This window comes from Schistocerca nitens, chromosome 4, assembly GCF_023898315.1.
Source record: "Schistocerca nitens isolate TAMUIC-IGC-003100 chromosome 4, iqSchNite1.1, whole genome shotgun sequence".
Taxonomy (NCBI): Eukaryota; Metazoa; Arthropoda; class Insecta; order Orthoptera; family Acrididae; genus Schistocerca; species Schistocerca nitens.
In genome coordinates, this window is record NC_064617.1 from 208719640 (window position 1) to 208736303 (window position 16664).

General features: G+C 42.8%; 1 protein-coding gene across 2 annotated transcripts in view; it reads right to left on the reverse strand.

Annotated features, from left to right (window-relative positions):
* Window positions 1-16664, reverse strand: part of LOC126251829 (uncharacterized) — a 364384-nt gene that overhangs the window by 86709 nt on the left and 261011 nt on the right. For both annotated transcript variants that reach the window (XM_049952492.1, XM_049952491.1), the window contains exon 10: window positions 11156-11266. In XM_049952492.1, the coding sequence (XP_049808449.1) occupies window positions 11156-11266 (111 nt within the window). The remainder of the gene's footprint in view (window positions 1-11155; window positions 11267-16664) is intronic.

The window sequence follows — 16664 nt, forward strand, 5'->3', positions numbered from 1 at the left end:
TTGAAGTGTTACGGACAGATCCGATATGTGACGAAACCGAACGACAGACACATCGGCCCCCTTTTATTGTGCCACTTACATGTAGTTACTATTGTCAGCAAAGTGGTTATCGCCAAGCGTGAAAGTTCACCGTTTTCCTTTTAACTCTTGCTCTAAATGGGGACAGGTAGACTGCTAGGTTGTTGATGTACAGAGTATCTAATAATAAATCAATACTTAAATATACTGTTCTAAAACTGGCAGTATACGATATGCAGCTGATATTTTTATAGGCATGTAGGTCCATATTTTTTCTCCGTCGATATATCGATACTTTTTCCTGATATATCGCGAACCCATAAAGGAACTTTTTTAAATGTCGATATATTGGATTCCTGATTGCACTGAAAATATCCGCACAAACGTGCAAATGTCGACGGTATGTGCTGCGTGTTTTGTTTGGAGACAAACTTGTTTCATTCAATCTTCGTACATCCATATTTAAACTGGATGAAGGTGGGACACTGCTGGTATAATTTTTATTAAAAATGAAATTCCTCCAGCTGTACTTAAGATTTTTTATTTACTTCGCTACTAGTTTCGGCGTTGCGTCAACGCCATCTTCAGGCCCGTACACTTTGACGAAATCAGTTGTCCGTGACTCAGTCTAGAAGTCCGCGGTGAGATCAACACGTGCTCCACATGGATGGCGGGCAGTAACTCACCGCGGACAGAAGACTGAGCCACATACAACTGATTTCATCAAAGTGTACGGTCCTGAAGATGGCGTTGACTCAACGCCGAAACTAGTAGCGAAGCAAATAAAAAATCTTAAGTACAGCTGGAGGAATTTCATTTTTAATAAAAATTGTTTCATTCAGTCACTTTTCTTGTATCCCTCCTGGAAGGCGGGCGGGGGTTGTATCAGGAAAAGGTAAAACACGTCGGTACTGCTGTATGAATTTAAATCCCCTTTACTCAGGTAATAAGAATGCATAACTTGGAATGAGGTGCGATGCTGAGGCGTAGTGTCCTGGCTGGCTGCACCTGATCAAATGGGCAGAATCTGTAGCAGAGCTCGTAGAGCTGCACAGCACCAGCTACAGGGCGCTGCCGTCGGTGTCTCGTGGTAGTGCCAACCTTTGAAACTATGTGGCATCGTTACTATCGATACCACAACTTTAGTTGCTGCTGACAAGGGGAGGAGGAGGAGATTAGTGTTTAACGTCCCGTCGACAACGAGATCTTTAGAGAAGGAGCACAAACTCGGATTAGAGGAGGAGGAGAAGCAAATCGGCCGTGCTCTTTCGAAAGAACCATCCAGAGATTTACCTGAAGCGATTTACGGAAATCACGGAAATCCTGAATGAGGATGGCCGGATGCGGGTTTGAACCGTCGTCCTCCCGATCGCGGGTCAAGTGTCCTAAGCACTGCGACAAGAGCACGGCCACTTTACTCTTCGCCCTCAAGTTTCCATTCAACATCGCTCGATTCCGTCTCGGGTTTGTTTTTCCGGCAGTTTTAGTTATACGTTAACAGTGATACACAGCAGTATGGATAGGTTTACAGATGAAGAGTTGGCCGAAATGCATCTCAAGTGTGCGGTTTCACTGAATGCAGTGGAAGAGTGGCAGAACGTCGCTCTGCCGAGCTGTTCCTGCAGCGACAGCAAGCACAGTATCACAGTGATTCAGCATTTGAGGGTTGTTGCACTGCTCTGTGTTTTGTGTTGTACGTTTTTAAATGGTTCAAATGGCTCTGAGCACTATGGGACTTAACATCTGAGGTCATCAGTCCCCTAGAACGTAGAACTACTTAAACCTAACTAACCTAAGGACGTCACACACACCCATGCCCGAGGTCATCAGTCCCCTAGAACGTAGAACTACTTAAACCTAACTAACCTAAGGACGTCACACACACCCATTCCCGAGGCAGGATTCGTACCTGCGACCGTAGCAGTGTACATTTTCGTCACTGCATATTACAAGCTTTTCCTCTACTATGAAGATATCTTCACAGGACAAGGGTGAATGCGGTAGTAAACCGAATATATCATACTCACATTATTTCTCTGAAACAAACGGCCGTTGAGCGTGCATTTCTCATACGAAAATACTCAGAAGGTACCCCTGACAAAGTCGGTGGAGTTCTCCTTCGCCGAGTGCGTGTGCGAAATGCATGGGACATGGGTACGCTGTGTACAAGTGTGTACCAGGAGAAATGGCCAGTATTCACGTATATAACAGGAACGGTCATTCGAAGCGAAAAAGTCTAATACCATGGACTCTAAAATGCGTACCTTATGAACTATGAGGACTCGTTCATCTTCTATACTGTGAAACGCACCTCTTCAACTGGACAAGTCCTCATGCCTCTTAAGGTATGGATTTCAGAGCCCACGTTTACTGGAAAGTTTTTTCTTGTTTTCAAAAACAGACATAATGTCTTATGGGATAACAGAAATCAGTGATTTTATAATGTTACTTAAAATCCGTCTTGATTGCAAATATTTTTTTATTCATATGACCGGTTTCGGTTCATTCAGAACCATCTTCAGATCAGGGAGCACACCTACTCTCAAAACAAAACAGCTTTTGGGGCGCATTTGGCTGCGACAAAGCACTCAGTCACGAACATCGAACACAATTTAGACATCCTGCATAGAGCTCATAAGGGACGGTTTCTTAACATTTTGGATGAAATTGAAATATACACCCACAAAAATAAAGATCCGGATTTAATCCTCAACGAGCAAAGCGAATTCAATCATAACGCCTATTTTAGCATTTATGACGACCTACTAAGATGACAACTGTTGCGTGTGGAGATCCAGGCCGAGGGATGAGAGATGGTGCGCGGTGGAGAAGCCGGAAGACGCGTGCAGCGCCTGGCGTCGTTGACGGGGCCCTCCTGTGCGGCCCTCTTGCCCGCGGCGATGGACATCAGACGACTGAGCGGACCGTGGCACAACACCGAAATGGCGGGAACCGCGGAAGCAGACCGTAGAGGAAAACAAGTTCACACCAGCACCATAGATATATAAATCGCCCTCTGCTTTTTAGATCGTACAAAAATGATAATTTTACTGTTTTTTAATTCTGCCAAGTACAGATTTTAACATTGACATCTACATATTTTAATTAAGTATTTTTAATATAAAAAAAGATCTACTGAATACAGTATGTGCAAATGGAATGTAACAAATGTACCGGACGCCACCTGTCGGTAATAGTGTTATAATTAATATAAATGACGTGCACTCTGCCAACCAATTTTATGTGACGTAGCATGTGAAAGTTGCTGGATTTGGACGGGTTACGCCTGTAACTGAAATATCAGGTACGTTCTGGTACATTTGATGTTGATTAGATAGGATGAAAAATATTTGCTTCCGTGAAGTAGTAAATTAGTATCATTATTTTTACAGATCTGAAGATGGTTCTGAATGAACCGAAACCGGTCATATGAATAAAAAAAAAATTGCAATCAAGACGGATTTTAAGTAACATTTCTTGTTTTCGTCCATACTACTTCCTCCCAAGATACGGAAAGGGCTCGCAGGCGAAGAGGTTTGTTTCACAGTACAGAAGAGGAAGACATGCTCACAGCTCTTAAGCTATGCATTTTAGAACCAATGTTCACTGGACTTTTTTATTTCGAATGATCCTGTCTTATCACAGCATATTGACCATTCCTCATGGGACACACTGTATGTGCGACCACTTAGAAAGAAGAAGAGGGACCGCAACGCATGCTGGACATAGCTTGTAGCAATGCATTTTGCCAGTGGCATTTTAATTGTTTCAGAGACGTTAAAGGACCTGAACGATAAGATGAATGGAGCGAATGGTTAAATCAGATTATGGCGAGGGACTTAGTTTACCTAAACAGATACTAAAAGCAGGAAACAACTTTTGTTATCAAAGCAGCAACATACCTTACGATGGCCGAAGTAAGAGGGATTAAAATGTTCTTTACATGCCTGTAGAATACAGAGGAAGGGTGTCAGACACAGTAACGTAACAGTTTCGAAAACTGGGGGAAGAATAGACTTTCGCACTAGTGGTACTCTTTGTTTTAAATTAAAACAAGGTGTAAATAAATCAAGTTGTAAATTTAGTGCATCAGTTGTGTGTAAGGTGAAATGCAACGACCTGTTCTAAACAGTACGTAGGTCAGACTGGCAGAACTTGTGAGATACGATTTGAAGAACACCCTTCTTGGTGAAACAATAAGATAGCATCCAGAGACTATCTAAATGAGGACAAATACTCGGTAGGACCAATAGAGACGCATTTGAAATTGTACAGAACTTCCTGGAAGAACTTGGAATCTGTGGATTTCACCTGAAAGGGCCAGCTAATATATTCAATCTTAAAAAATTTTGTGTGCTTCAAGAATTTTCACGAGGTAGGCAGACGGCCTAGTCAGCACCAGATCTCCAGCTCTGCTACAGACGCACAAGGCGGAAGACGACCTTAGCAGCCCGCCGCACCTGAAGGAAGCGTAGCAGAGGGGTAAAGTTAGTGTAATGTACACAAGCGGAAACACACACCTCAGACACCCCGATGTTTTAATTTGATTATGAATTTTAACAAGACGTATTATGTTTGAAGATTAGGTGCGTTTATCGAAACAGGCTATCAGTTTTAAATTAATTTTAGTACGTGTAATGGATAATGTCTTTTTTATACGTTAATATCGCACACTATTAGTTGCCTATCCACTTCCCTTCCCGCCTTCCTCCTTCCCTTCTTTCCCCTTCAACCGTCAGACATCCGGATAGACGAGCGCGTTACCGCACTGCTTCCGGGACACTGGGAGGCAAGCTTGACCCGCCGAATTAACGATGAGGGCTGGTAAGGCGACCAGCATGGATGTGGTTTTTAGGCGGTTTCCCATATCTCAGCAGGTGAATACTGTGCTGGAGCCCACGTAAAGCCTCAGATAGCACACTACGCAAACATTTAGAACACGGTCTCACACTTGCACCTCGGATTAACTCCATCCGCAGATAGATGTGGTACACAGATTCCATCTTGAGGGGGGGGGGGGGGGATGGGGGTGGAGAGGGAGGGTGAATAACAGGCTGATGACCTTAGGTGTCTAGTCTTTTCAAACCCTTAAATCAGTAGTATCAGTCTTACCTATCGTCCATGAGCCAGAGCAGGATTAGTGAAATACTGGATACCACTAATGTGTCACAAGTCTACTTTAGTTCTGTTCATTTTACGGGTAATTTACAGTTAATAATTGTTCTTTTATAAAAAAAAATTGACTTTTCACAACTCGTGACTGATCAGGCAAATCTTAAGAATTATCAACATTTTCAATCTCTGTTATCTACTTCAGTAAATTCTTATTAACATTATACTTTTACTTTATTTTTAAATATGAGGATGATGATTAAGTGGTCGAAAGTAGTTATCATGTGTGTAAAACTGCAACTGCGGCCGTTACCATAAATATCTTATAAAATTGCAGACTCATAATAGCAAGAAAATTTTGTTATTATGTTCCTTCCGTGAGATATACGATGAATGCAATCCAGTACGAACTACATACTTTTTGTTACTGAGAGATGTTCCTTCCCATAAAAGATTCAACGCACGATTTATACCAGAAGACGTAACGATCGATTCCATATTCCTAGATTTCCAGAAGGCTTTTGATACCGTTCCTCACAAGCGACTATTAATCAGATTGCTTCCATGTGGAGGATCGTCTCAGTTGTGTGACTGGATTCGTGATTTCCTCTCAGAGAGGTCACAGTTCGTAGTGATAGATGGTAAGTCATCGAGTAGAACAGAAGTGATACCTGGCGTTTCGCGAGGTAGTGTCATAGGCCATCTGCTGCTCCTCATTTATATAAATGATCTAGGTGATAATCTGAGCAGCCCCCTTACATTGTTTGCGGATGACGCTGTAATTTACCGTCTAGTAAAATCATCAGACGATCAATTCCATTTACAAAATGATCTAAAAAAATGTTTCAAATGGCTCTGAGCACTATGGGACTTAACATCTGAGGTCATCAGTCCCCTAGAACTTAGAACTACTTAAACCTAACTAACCTTAGGACATCACACACATCCATGCCCGAGGCAGGATTCGAACCTGCGACTGTAGCGGTCGCGCGATTCCAGACTGAAGCGCCTAGAACCGCTCGGCCACTCTGCCCGGCTCAAAATGATCTAGAGATAATTTCTGTATGGTGCGAAAAGTGGCAATTAGCACTAAACAACGAAAAGTGCGAGGTCATCCACATGGATACTAAAAGAAACCCGATAAATTTTGGGTATACGATAAATCGCACAAATCTAAGGGCTGTCAATTCGACTAAATACCTAGGAATAACAATTACGAGCAACTTAAATTGGAAAGACCACGTAGATAATATCGTGAGGAAGGCGAAACAAAGACTGCGCTCTGTTGACAGAACACTTAGAAGATGCGACAAACCCACTAAAGAGACAGCCTACATTACACTTGTCCGTCGACTGTTGGAATATTGCTGCGCAGTATGGGATCCTTACCAGGTAGGATTGACGGAGAACAGCGAAAAAGTGCAAAGTAGGGCAGCTCGTTTCGTGTTATCGCACAATAGGGGTGAGAGTGTCACTGATATGATACACGAATTGGGGTGGCAGTACCTGAAACAAAGGCCGTTTTCCTTGTGGCGAGATCTATTTACGAAATTTCAATCACCAACTTTCTCTTCTGAATGCGAAAATATTTTGTTGACACCCACCTACGTAGGGAGAAATGATCATCATAATAAAATAAGAGAAATCAGAGCTCGAACGGAAAGATTTAGTTGTTCTTTTTTCCCACACGCCATTTGAGAGTGGAATGGTCGAGAAGTAGTATGAAAATGGTTCGATGAACCCTCTGCCAGGCACTGAAGTGTGAATTGTAGTGTAACCACGTAGATGTAGACATACCACGTCTAGTGTGGGCTCACGTTACGGGCCTGACTTATCTGTGGCTATTGGAGACCAAGCTCACGGGTTCAAAACTTCCGTCATTCCTTGCGACGTTCGTCAGAAGAAGGCGTTACAGTAACTGGACATTGCGAGGTAACAGAGTGAAACCTTCGTAAGACGACGCGTCAGTAAGATCAAAAAACATATGTTACTACTCCTTTTTGAAATTAATTAATTCTGTTAACAAATTCGAAACTACGCTCCGAGAGGAGTCAATAGAGAGGCCTCCATCAGATTTGTCTACAGATATACTCGTACTCTCTTGTATTATTCTCATATTTGTTTAGTTGGTGGGAGGCAATCAAATGGTTCAAATGGCTCTAAGACAATGGGACTTAACATCTGAGGTCATCAGTCAGCTCGACTTACAACTACTTAAACTGAACTAACCTAAGGACATCACACACATTCATGCCCGATGCAGGATTCGAACCTGCGACCGTAGCAGCAGCGCGGTTCCGGACTGAAGCGACTAGAACCGCTCGGCCACAGTGTCCGGCGGGAGGCAATATTGATTACTGTACTTTGAAATTAATAAACTCTGTTAATAAAATTTGAGAAGCTACATAATTAACAAAATGTTACATACAGAAGCATGAAATAATATTAATACCGAAATATAAGAAGAAATGTAAATTCTAGCTTCTATGTATATTAAGCTCAGAGTTAGACTACGGTAAAGGTGTATTATTGGTATTACCGTCAATTATGAAAGAACTAGAAGTGATATCGACTAGTGAGAGAGGATTTTTCCATAATAAAGGCTCCTGACATGTTGCAATAGCATAAATTAATGTACACTGAAGAGCCAAAGAAACTGGTATACATGCCTGATATTGTGTAGGCCCCCGCGAGCACACAGAAGTGCCGCAACACGACGTGGCATGAACTCGACTAATATTTGAAGTAGTGCTGGAGGGAACTGACACCATGAATCCTGCAGAGACGTCCATAAACCTGCATGTTGCAAGGCTTCCCAAATATGCTCAATAATGTTCATGTCTGGGGAGTTTGGTGGCCAGTGGAAACGTTCAAACTCAGAAGAGTCTTCCTGGAGCCACTCTGTAGCAATTCTAGACGTGTGGGTTGTCGCATTGTCCTGCTGGAATTTCCCAAGTCCGTCGGAATGCACAATGGACATGAATGGGTGCAGGTGATTAGACAATACGCTTACGTACGTGTCACCTGTCAGAGACGTGCGTAGACGTATCACGGGTCCCATATCACTCCAACTACACGTGTGCCACGCCATTAAGAGCCTTCACTAGCTTGAGCAGTTCCCTGCTGACATGCAGAGTCCATGGATTCATGAGGTTGTCTGCATACCCGCACACGTCCATCCGCTGCTCGATGCAATTTGAAACTTGATTCGTCCGACTAGGCAACACGTTTCCAGTTATCAACAATCCAACGTCGGTATTGACGGGCCCAGGCGAGGCGTAAAGCTTTGTATCGTGCAGTCATCAAGGGTACACGAGTGGGCCTTCGGCTCCGAAAGACCATATCGCTGATACTTCGTTGAATGATTCCGACGCTGACACTTTCTGATGGCCCAGCATTGAAATGTGCAACAATATGCGTAAGGGCTGCACTTCTGTCACGTTGAACGATTCTCTTCAGTCGTCGTTGGTCCCGTTTTTGCAGGATGTTTTTCCGGCCGCAGCGTTGTCAAAGATTTGATGTTTTATCGGATTCCTGATATTCACGGTGCACTCGTGAAATGGTCGTACGGAAAAAGCCCCACTTCATCGCTACCTCGGAGATGCTATATCCCATTCCTCATCACCGACTATAACACCACGTTCAGACTCAATTAAATCTTGATAACCTGCCATTGTAGCAGCAGTAACGGATCTAACAACTGCGCCAGACACTTGTTGTCTTATATAGGGGTTGCCGACCGCAGCGCCGTCTTCTGCCTGTTTACGTATCTCTCTGTTTGAATACGTATGCCTATACCAGTTTCTTTGGCGCTTCAGTGTATATTTTAATTGTTCAAAGATTTGTACTTCATGCAAATTTTATGAATCACAATAACACATAGAATATTAATATAGTGTTTATTATCACCCTGATCAGAAATTAAGCGTTTATGTCATGGTACAGTTATTCTCGTATGTGTTGTTTAAAAGAGATGAACTTTCCTAGGCTGATGATTAATGGCAGTGACCGTTGGAGACTCATACTGGTGGGGAGGGGTGGAGGGGAGGGTATAAACTGCGTGAAGCGAATGGGGGCGGACTACTATACTAGACGCACTTACACGAGGTACCAGTGTCGGAGTGGGCGGCAGTTTAGCTGCGCTGGTAAAATATGAAAAGTGCTAGATTCAGGACTTGGAACTTTCGGAAAGTCTTTTTGTTACGCGTATGATAAGTATCCCGCAATACTTCTGAAGAAACTTTGCACTGGGGGCGAAACTATACTCCATATTCCAAAAGCTGTGAATCTTGGAGTAATTTGCCAGTACTTCTTTCTCCTATGACATTTGGTAGTATTTAGCTTTAGTTAGACAGGTGGCGAATTATAGTCATTTAAGCCCGACTTACCTACGATTCATCCCACCTTGCACGTATGTCTCAGGGTTATAGGCGATTAATTGAATTTTAAATCTCAAGTGCGTCGGCAATAGTAATTTGGAATCAGCTCTGCATCATATTTTGGGAGTTTTTCCAGGTGTTTTCGACGAACAGTATTTGTGGGAACGACTGCAACGGTGCACCGAAACCCCTTTGACGCAGCTGACCCAAAAGCTTTAAATAGTTGTGAGTGAATCGTGTTCTGCTACCGAAGTAATATCGTCGACATTAACATGTCATTTTTAAAATGCAGAAGCATCGCAACATCATTCAGGACATTTGCTACGAAAAACTACCCAAATCTCCTACACATGTGCTCCAACGTTTGTTTGAACAGTACCATGCTATCCTATGTGTAACCCTTCGAGGTTGTATGATTTTGCTTTTTGATTTGCTGCGAACTTTGACATGATATAATCAGAAAGTTATAGCGAAACCTAAAATTTAGCGTGGACCCCGAACCACTGTATAACTCGGTTTACTTTTACACGTAAGAATCATTGCAAGAGGCCAAAGAAGCAATAAGTAATAGACAAAAAGGGTTGGTCGGAAAGGGGACTGAATCAAGGACGCTTAGGGTTTCTACACTGGCGTTAACACACTGAGTCACCGACCCTATAGGTCGGCTACTACTAAGACTCTTAAGTCGCCAAATATTGTGTGTGCGTTGAACAAAAGTAGAAGTAATTAAAAAAATCATATTTATGAGAAAATGGGATAATCTGAGACATGATTGTTTGGATTTTGCCGACGATCTCGCAATCTTAGGTGAATCTATAGAAGATGCAACAATGCGAGAAACAGCTTCAAATGCAATCCCATATATATATATATATATATATATATATATATATATATATATATCTTAAAGAAAAATCAGACTGTGTGACAGATTCCAGGGAGAGAACGAAATACATGGAAACAGAATAGAGAGGAATTGTAAAAGCTACAAAATTTAAATACCTAGGTGAAGTAATACAACCGAGTGCCTTGTACAAAGCAACTACTTAGAAAAGGCAAGTAAAACTAAAGTGTCTCCTCAATTAACAAAAAACTTACATAAAACGAAATAAACTCCGGCACTAAACACTGTCATTAGACCAAAATGTTTTTATTCTTCAGAATACCTTCCGTTAAACACAGTCAAACAATTAGGTGAAATAGAAAAGACGGGAGGAAAATCTCGGTGAAATTAAGAAGTAATAAAGTAGTTGAAACAGTAGAACGAATATTGGACATATTGAGGAGGAGAAGGGTTGTGTTCTATGGACAACCAAAATGGCTAGATAAGAAATGAAAATTTTAAAAAAAATTTTGAGAACACCGAATAAAATCAGAGATTTGAATCAAAGTAGTTAAAGCCGTCGTGAGGGAAATGGAAATAACGGACGAAGAAATAGGACAAAGAGAAAAAATCAGAGCAAAAGTAAAGAGCTGTGAATGGACTTAACCGAAAAACAATGAAGAGACAACGTAGGGAAAGAATGAAAAGCTACTGGAAAGAGTGGAAGGAGAAAAGAGAAAAGACAAAAGTTATTTCATGTGATCCTCGGATGCTCAAACAAAACAAAGTTTTTATACATTTTTTAGAAATTTAATTCCCTTACCTTGAGTTTTTCTATATTGCTCCTGACTTCTGACACAAGTTTCGCTCGCATCTTCGCACACACCATGACATGCTCACTGGACACGTTGCTGAGATCCTTATGTTCAGCGAACTGAAAATAAAGCAAATCACTTGATATTTCATTCGCTGTTAATCAATTTTCTTAAATTTCAGTACTTTAACTTCGAAGGGACATTTAGAGAGGATAATGATGAGGATCATCTAAACATTAGCAATGTACAGGGTGTTTATAAATAAATATCGGGGGTTTAAAGCTTTATAATATTTATTATATTAAACTTGCAGTTATAAATGCTATGTCAAATGAAAGAGCAACTCAAACAGTTTTACCAAGAACCTTATAAACGTTCAATGTGAGCACCATTTGTCACATGGCACACATCAAGTCTATAGCCGAGTTCTTCCTAAACGTTGATAAGTTTGTCTTCAGTGATTGTAGCAACAGCTATTTCAATCCGGTTTCTTAATTCAGGGAAGTCTGCTGGTAGCGGAGGCACGTACACACGATCCTTGATGAAGCCCCAAAGGAAAAAATCGCATGGCGTTAGGTCGGGTGAAGGTGGAGGCCATGCAAAGCAAGTACTGTCATTGGGCCCCTTGCGGCCTATCCAGCGCTTGGGTACATGGGTAAATAGACTTGATGTGTGCCGTGTGACAAATGGTCCTCACATTGAACATTTATAAGGTTCTTGGGAAAACTTTTTGAGTTGCTCTTTCATTTGACATATCATTTATAACTGTAAGTTTAATGTAATAAATATTATAAAGCATTAAAACCGTGATATTCATTTATAAACATCCTGTATTACAGTATTGAACATTTGATGCGTCTCGGATCTGGACATATTTGTTGTAAGAGAGGGAGTAATAATAGTGCGAAACCAAAGAAGAAAATTTAGTTTTAAGCAGGTCCAAGGCAGCCTTGCAATTTATCACCTCTCTTGTTTGCAGTTTCTCACAAATAAACAATGATCAAGGGGAATAAATACGTGCAATGCTATGAGGACAAGGTAAAACTTTTTTGGGTCACGCACTGTCGAAAATTCATATGCGCTTCGTCGCAGTCACAGCTCTAGTCTGTCCACAGTGTTTAAACGTTTTTTTCAGTAAATGGATTCCATTCTCGAAATGCGATTCTGGAAGATCTGCAGACTAACCCCATAGTCAGGACCATCGAACTGACAAACCTACAACGACATGGCTATGTTACAGGAGGAGCAGCAGCAGCAGCTGTCCCAGGAGACATCGTCGGCCCGGCAGCAGCAGCGCTCACCTCCTCGACAGGACTGATCATTCCATGACAATCTGCCATTGCTTCTATGGTACTGATGCATGATACCCAACCACTAACGTAACCTTCCCTTGCACGATCTGTCGCAGATAGCAAGAAACCTCTACTGCCCTTACTACCCAACCTGACACTGTCGCAGAGGTTTTTTTCCCCTTGGTACTTGCCTTGGAACTTTTTTCCCCTCTACCCTTCAAACCGCTCTTCTTTCAAGCTTGACTCTGTCGGGCTTTTTCGACCACTTATATCACCCAGATGCGCCCGTATTAATGCGTAACCCTACCCAGACGTACGGATAACATCGCAGTTCCTCGCTCCTGCGATCTCCTCGATTCTAAACACTAACAATGCATAGGTGACAGTAGACCTTTTGAGTTGGTCACCATGCTTGTGCGAGCGTGGGGGGGTTCACACCTATATTAAAAAAAAAAAAAGCCACAGTTTTCTTTGTTTTATATGTGGAAGTCAGATTACAGATTACGAACGGTCCAATCACATCAATCTGACCACGCCTGTGCTCGACATCAACGTGTAACAACGTCTCACTGACGATAGCTGGCAGCACTAGCAGTGAATGCTATATAAAGCGTGTCGGGCGGCGGATGCGGAACTTACTGGAGTCATTGTAGAATGACATCCGAAAGGATATAATCGTTGGCTTCAGGGCCATGGGCTCAGTTTAACTGTTCACGTGCCGCTGTAGTTAAAGCATAGCTTGAATGGAAAAATGGCGCTATCCAAAACCAGCACCGAGGCAACTTTGGTGCACCAAGAGCCATATATGACAGAATTAAATTAGAATTATATTAATACCTTCAGCTGCTGACGGGCGTTGATATATATCAGCGGGGACAGCTGAAAATGTCTGCCCCGACCGGGATCTCCTGCTTACATGGCAGACGCTCTATCCATCTGAGCTACCGAGGGCACAGAGTATAGTGCGACTGCAGGGACTATCTCGCGCACGCCACCCGCGAGACCCGCATTCTCACCTTGTATGTCCACACACTACATTCGTAGTGTCCCACCCCAACACACTCATTACTCGTGAAAGACATTCTTACCAAGTCCCGTAAGAGTTCGGGGAATAGTGTGCATCCGCACATAAGAAGAAGGTCATGGCCGGTATTGCCAGAACTAAGAGGGGCGTTTCAAAAGTCCGTGCAAAAATAAAAACTACTTTCGTGTTTGGGGTAAACCTTTTTTATTTTTCACCACAGTCTCCTTTTAGACTTATATACTTCATCCAAAGCTGTTCTAATTTGTTGATCCCTTCTGAATAATAGGAATTGTCCGCAAAATAGCTATTATTTGCTGTAATCACCTCCTCGTTTGAATAAAATCTTTGTCCCGCCTGCCATTTCCTGAAATTGGGGAACAAATAGTAGTCCGAGGAAGCCAAGTCTGGAGAATAGGGGGGATGTGAAACGAGTGGGAATCCTATTTCCATTAATTTTGCGACCACAACTGCTGAGGTGTGTGCTGGTGCATTGTCGTGATGGAAAAGGATTTTTTTGCAGTCCAATCGCCGGCGTTTTTCTTGCAGCTTGGTTTTCAAACTGCCCAATAACGATGAATAATATGCACCTGTAATAATTTTACCCTTTTCCAGATAGTCGATGAGGATTATCCCTTACGAATCCCAAAAGACAGTGGCCATAACATTTCCAGCTCAAGGACTGGTCTTCGCCTTTTTGGTGCAGATTCTCCTTGGTAAGCCATTGATTAGATTGTTGTTTGGTCTCAGGAGTATAGTAATGTATCCACGTTTTATCAACAGTGACGAAACGACGCTTGAAGTCCAGCGGATTCTTCCTGAACAGCTGCAAACAATCCTTGCAACACTTCACACGATTCGGTTTTTGGTCAAGCGTGAGCAAACGCTGAACCCATCTTGCGGATAGCTCTCTCATGTCCGAATGTTTATGCAAAATATTATGTACCCGTTCACTCGAGATGCCCACAGCACTAGCATTCTGACGCACATTAACTCTTCTGTCATCCATCACCATATCATGGATTTTATCAATGATTTCTGGAGTTATAACCTCCATAGGGTGTCCAGAACGTTCAGCATCACTTGTGCCCACATGGCCACTCCGAAAATTTCGAAACCACTTATAAAGTGTTCTAATCGAAGGTGCAGAGTGACCGTAATGTTTATCAAGCTTCTCTTTAGTCTCCTGAGGCGTTTTGCCTTTCATAAAGTAATGTTTAATCACCACACGACATTCTTCTTCGTCCATTTTTTGACAATCACTCGACTTCCTTGATTCACACGAATGCCAAACACAAATAAATAGACCAATATGGCTGAAACTTGGTGCGCGTTCTTTTCAAAGATGCTACTAACTAAATATGACCTCGATACGCGCCGGTGATCCATCTCTCGGACTTTGCACGGACTTTTCAAACGTCCCTCGTATATGCTGTTACGGATATGGTGTCTGTTCTTTTGGACATGTCAGAAAGAACAGACACCATATCCATATATATATATATATATATATATATATATATATATATATATATATATATATATGACAGAGGTGAACGACGGCTGCCGAGATGTGTACGGGCGAATAGACAGCCAACTGCTGAACAACTGACCGCCCTGATGAACCGAGGAGCTATGAACGGTGCTCCTCAAGAACCGTCCAGCGAACGTTGCTGTGCATGGGCCTCCGCATTAGGCGCCTGGTTCATGCACCCGTGCTGGCTGCTGTTCAGGGGCGACGAAGGCTGGAAACTGCACGCCAGAAACGCAACTGAATGTCCGCTGAGTGCGCATAGTGCGAACCAAAGAAGAAAATTTAGTTTTAAGCAGGTCCAAGGCAGCCTTGCAATTTATCACCTCTCTTGTTTGCAGTTTTTCACAAATAAACAATGATCAAGGGGAATAAATACGTGCAATGCTATGAGGACAAGGTAACACTTTTTTGGCCTACGCCTTATCGGACAAATGGGCGATGGCGTGTACGGCATGAAACGTCTGAAAGCAAGCACCCTGCGCGCGTTATGGTCTGGGGATTGCTATCGTGGCATTCCCTGCGTGATCTCATCATTCTGGGATGGACAATCGGTGAATACAAGTTTGCATTTATGCTTGGGGACCATGTCCACCTCTACATGAAGTATGCTTTGTCCTCGGCGCAATGGCATCTACTAGCAGGACAATACAACGTGCCACGCAGCTCGAAGTGTACGTGCGTCATTCGAAGGGCACCAGTATGAGTTTACCGTACTCCCCTGGCCACCAGACTCACCGGATTTTAACACAAATGAGAATCTTTGGGATCACCTTGACTGGGCTGTTCGCGACGTTGATACCCAACCGAGAAACCTATCGCAGCTGGCTACGGCACTGGAGTCAGCAGGACTCCTTATCTCTGTCGGTACCTTCCAGAACCTCGTTGACACTCAAAAATGGTTCAAAGGGCTCTGAGCACTATGGGACTTAACTTCTGAGGTCGTCAGTCCCCTAGAACTTAGAACTACTTAAACATAACTAACCTAAGGACATCACACACATCCATGCCCGAGGCAGGATTCGAACCTGCGACCGTAGCAGCGCGTAGAACCGCCTGGCCACTACGTCCGGCCCGGGAACTGCAAACAATCTCTCATTTTGCCCATTGCCAGAGCATCTTTGTGGGATGATTTATGCCTTCATGAAAGGGACTGTCTTGTTTTGATCTAGAAGATGTGTGTACTAGTTGCCATTTACCGCTTCGCTCTTCGTAAGGTACTATATAAGAAGAATCCAATTAAGTATAGACATGAACAATGACCTGTAAATCCAGCCAACCTACTTCCATACTTCGAGATACTACTGCGCGCATATGCCCTGTGTGCCGTTAGTGGGGGCATGCGTTCGAGGTGGAGTTGTTCGTACCTCTGTACGTGTCACCCTTCAGTTCGTGCATACGAGTGTATATAATGGCAGGCACAGTATGCGACGTAAGTCAGGCCGAGTCAACGCAAATATCTGAGCGAGTTTGTTCGCTGAGTAATTCTAGACACCGACCTGTATGGTCAGTCTTGCGGTAATGCACTGGGTGGTTATAATTAAAGTGTAGCTGTTCACAGAGGTCCAGTGTCGGCTGTAATTATCGTATGACAGCGAAACTTTGTAGATATTCTAAAGCGTTAACGAGGAGCCGATTTACGCTAGAAAAACATTAGTTCCAATTTTGGCCAC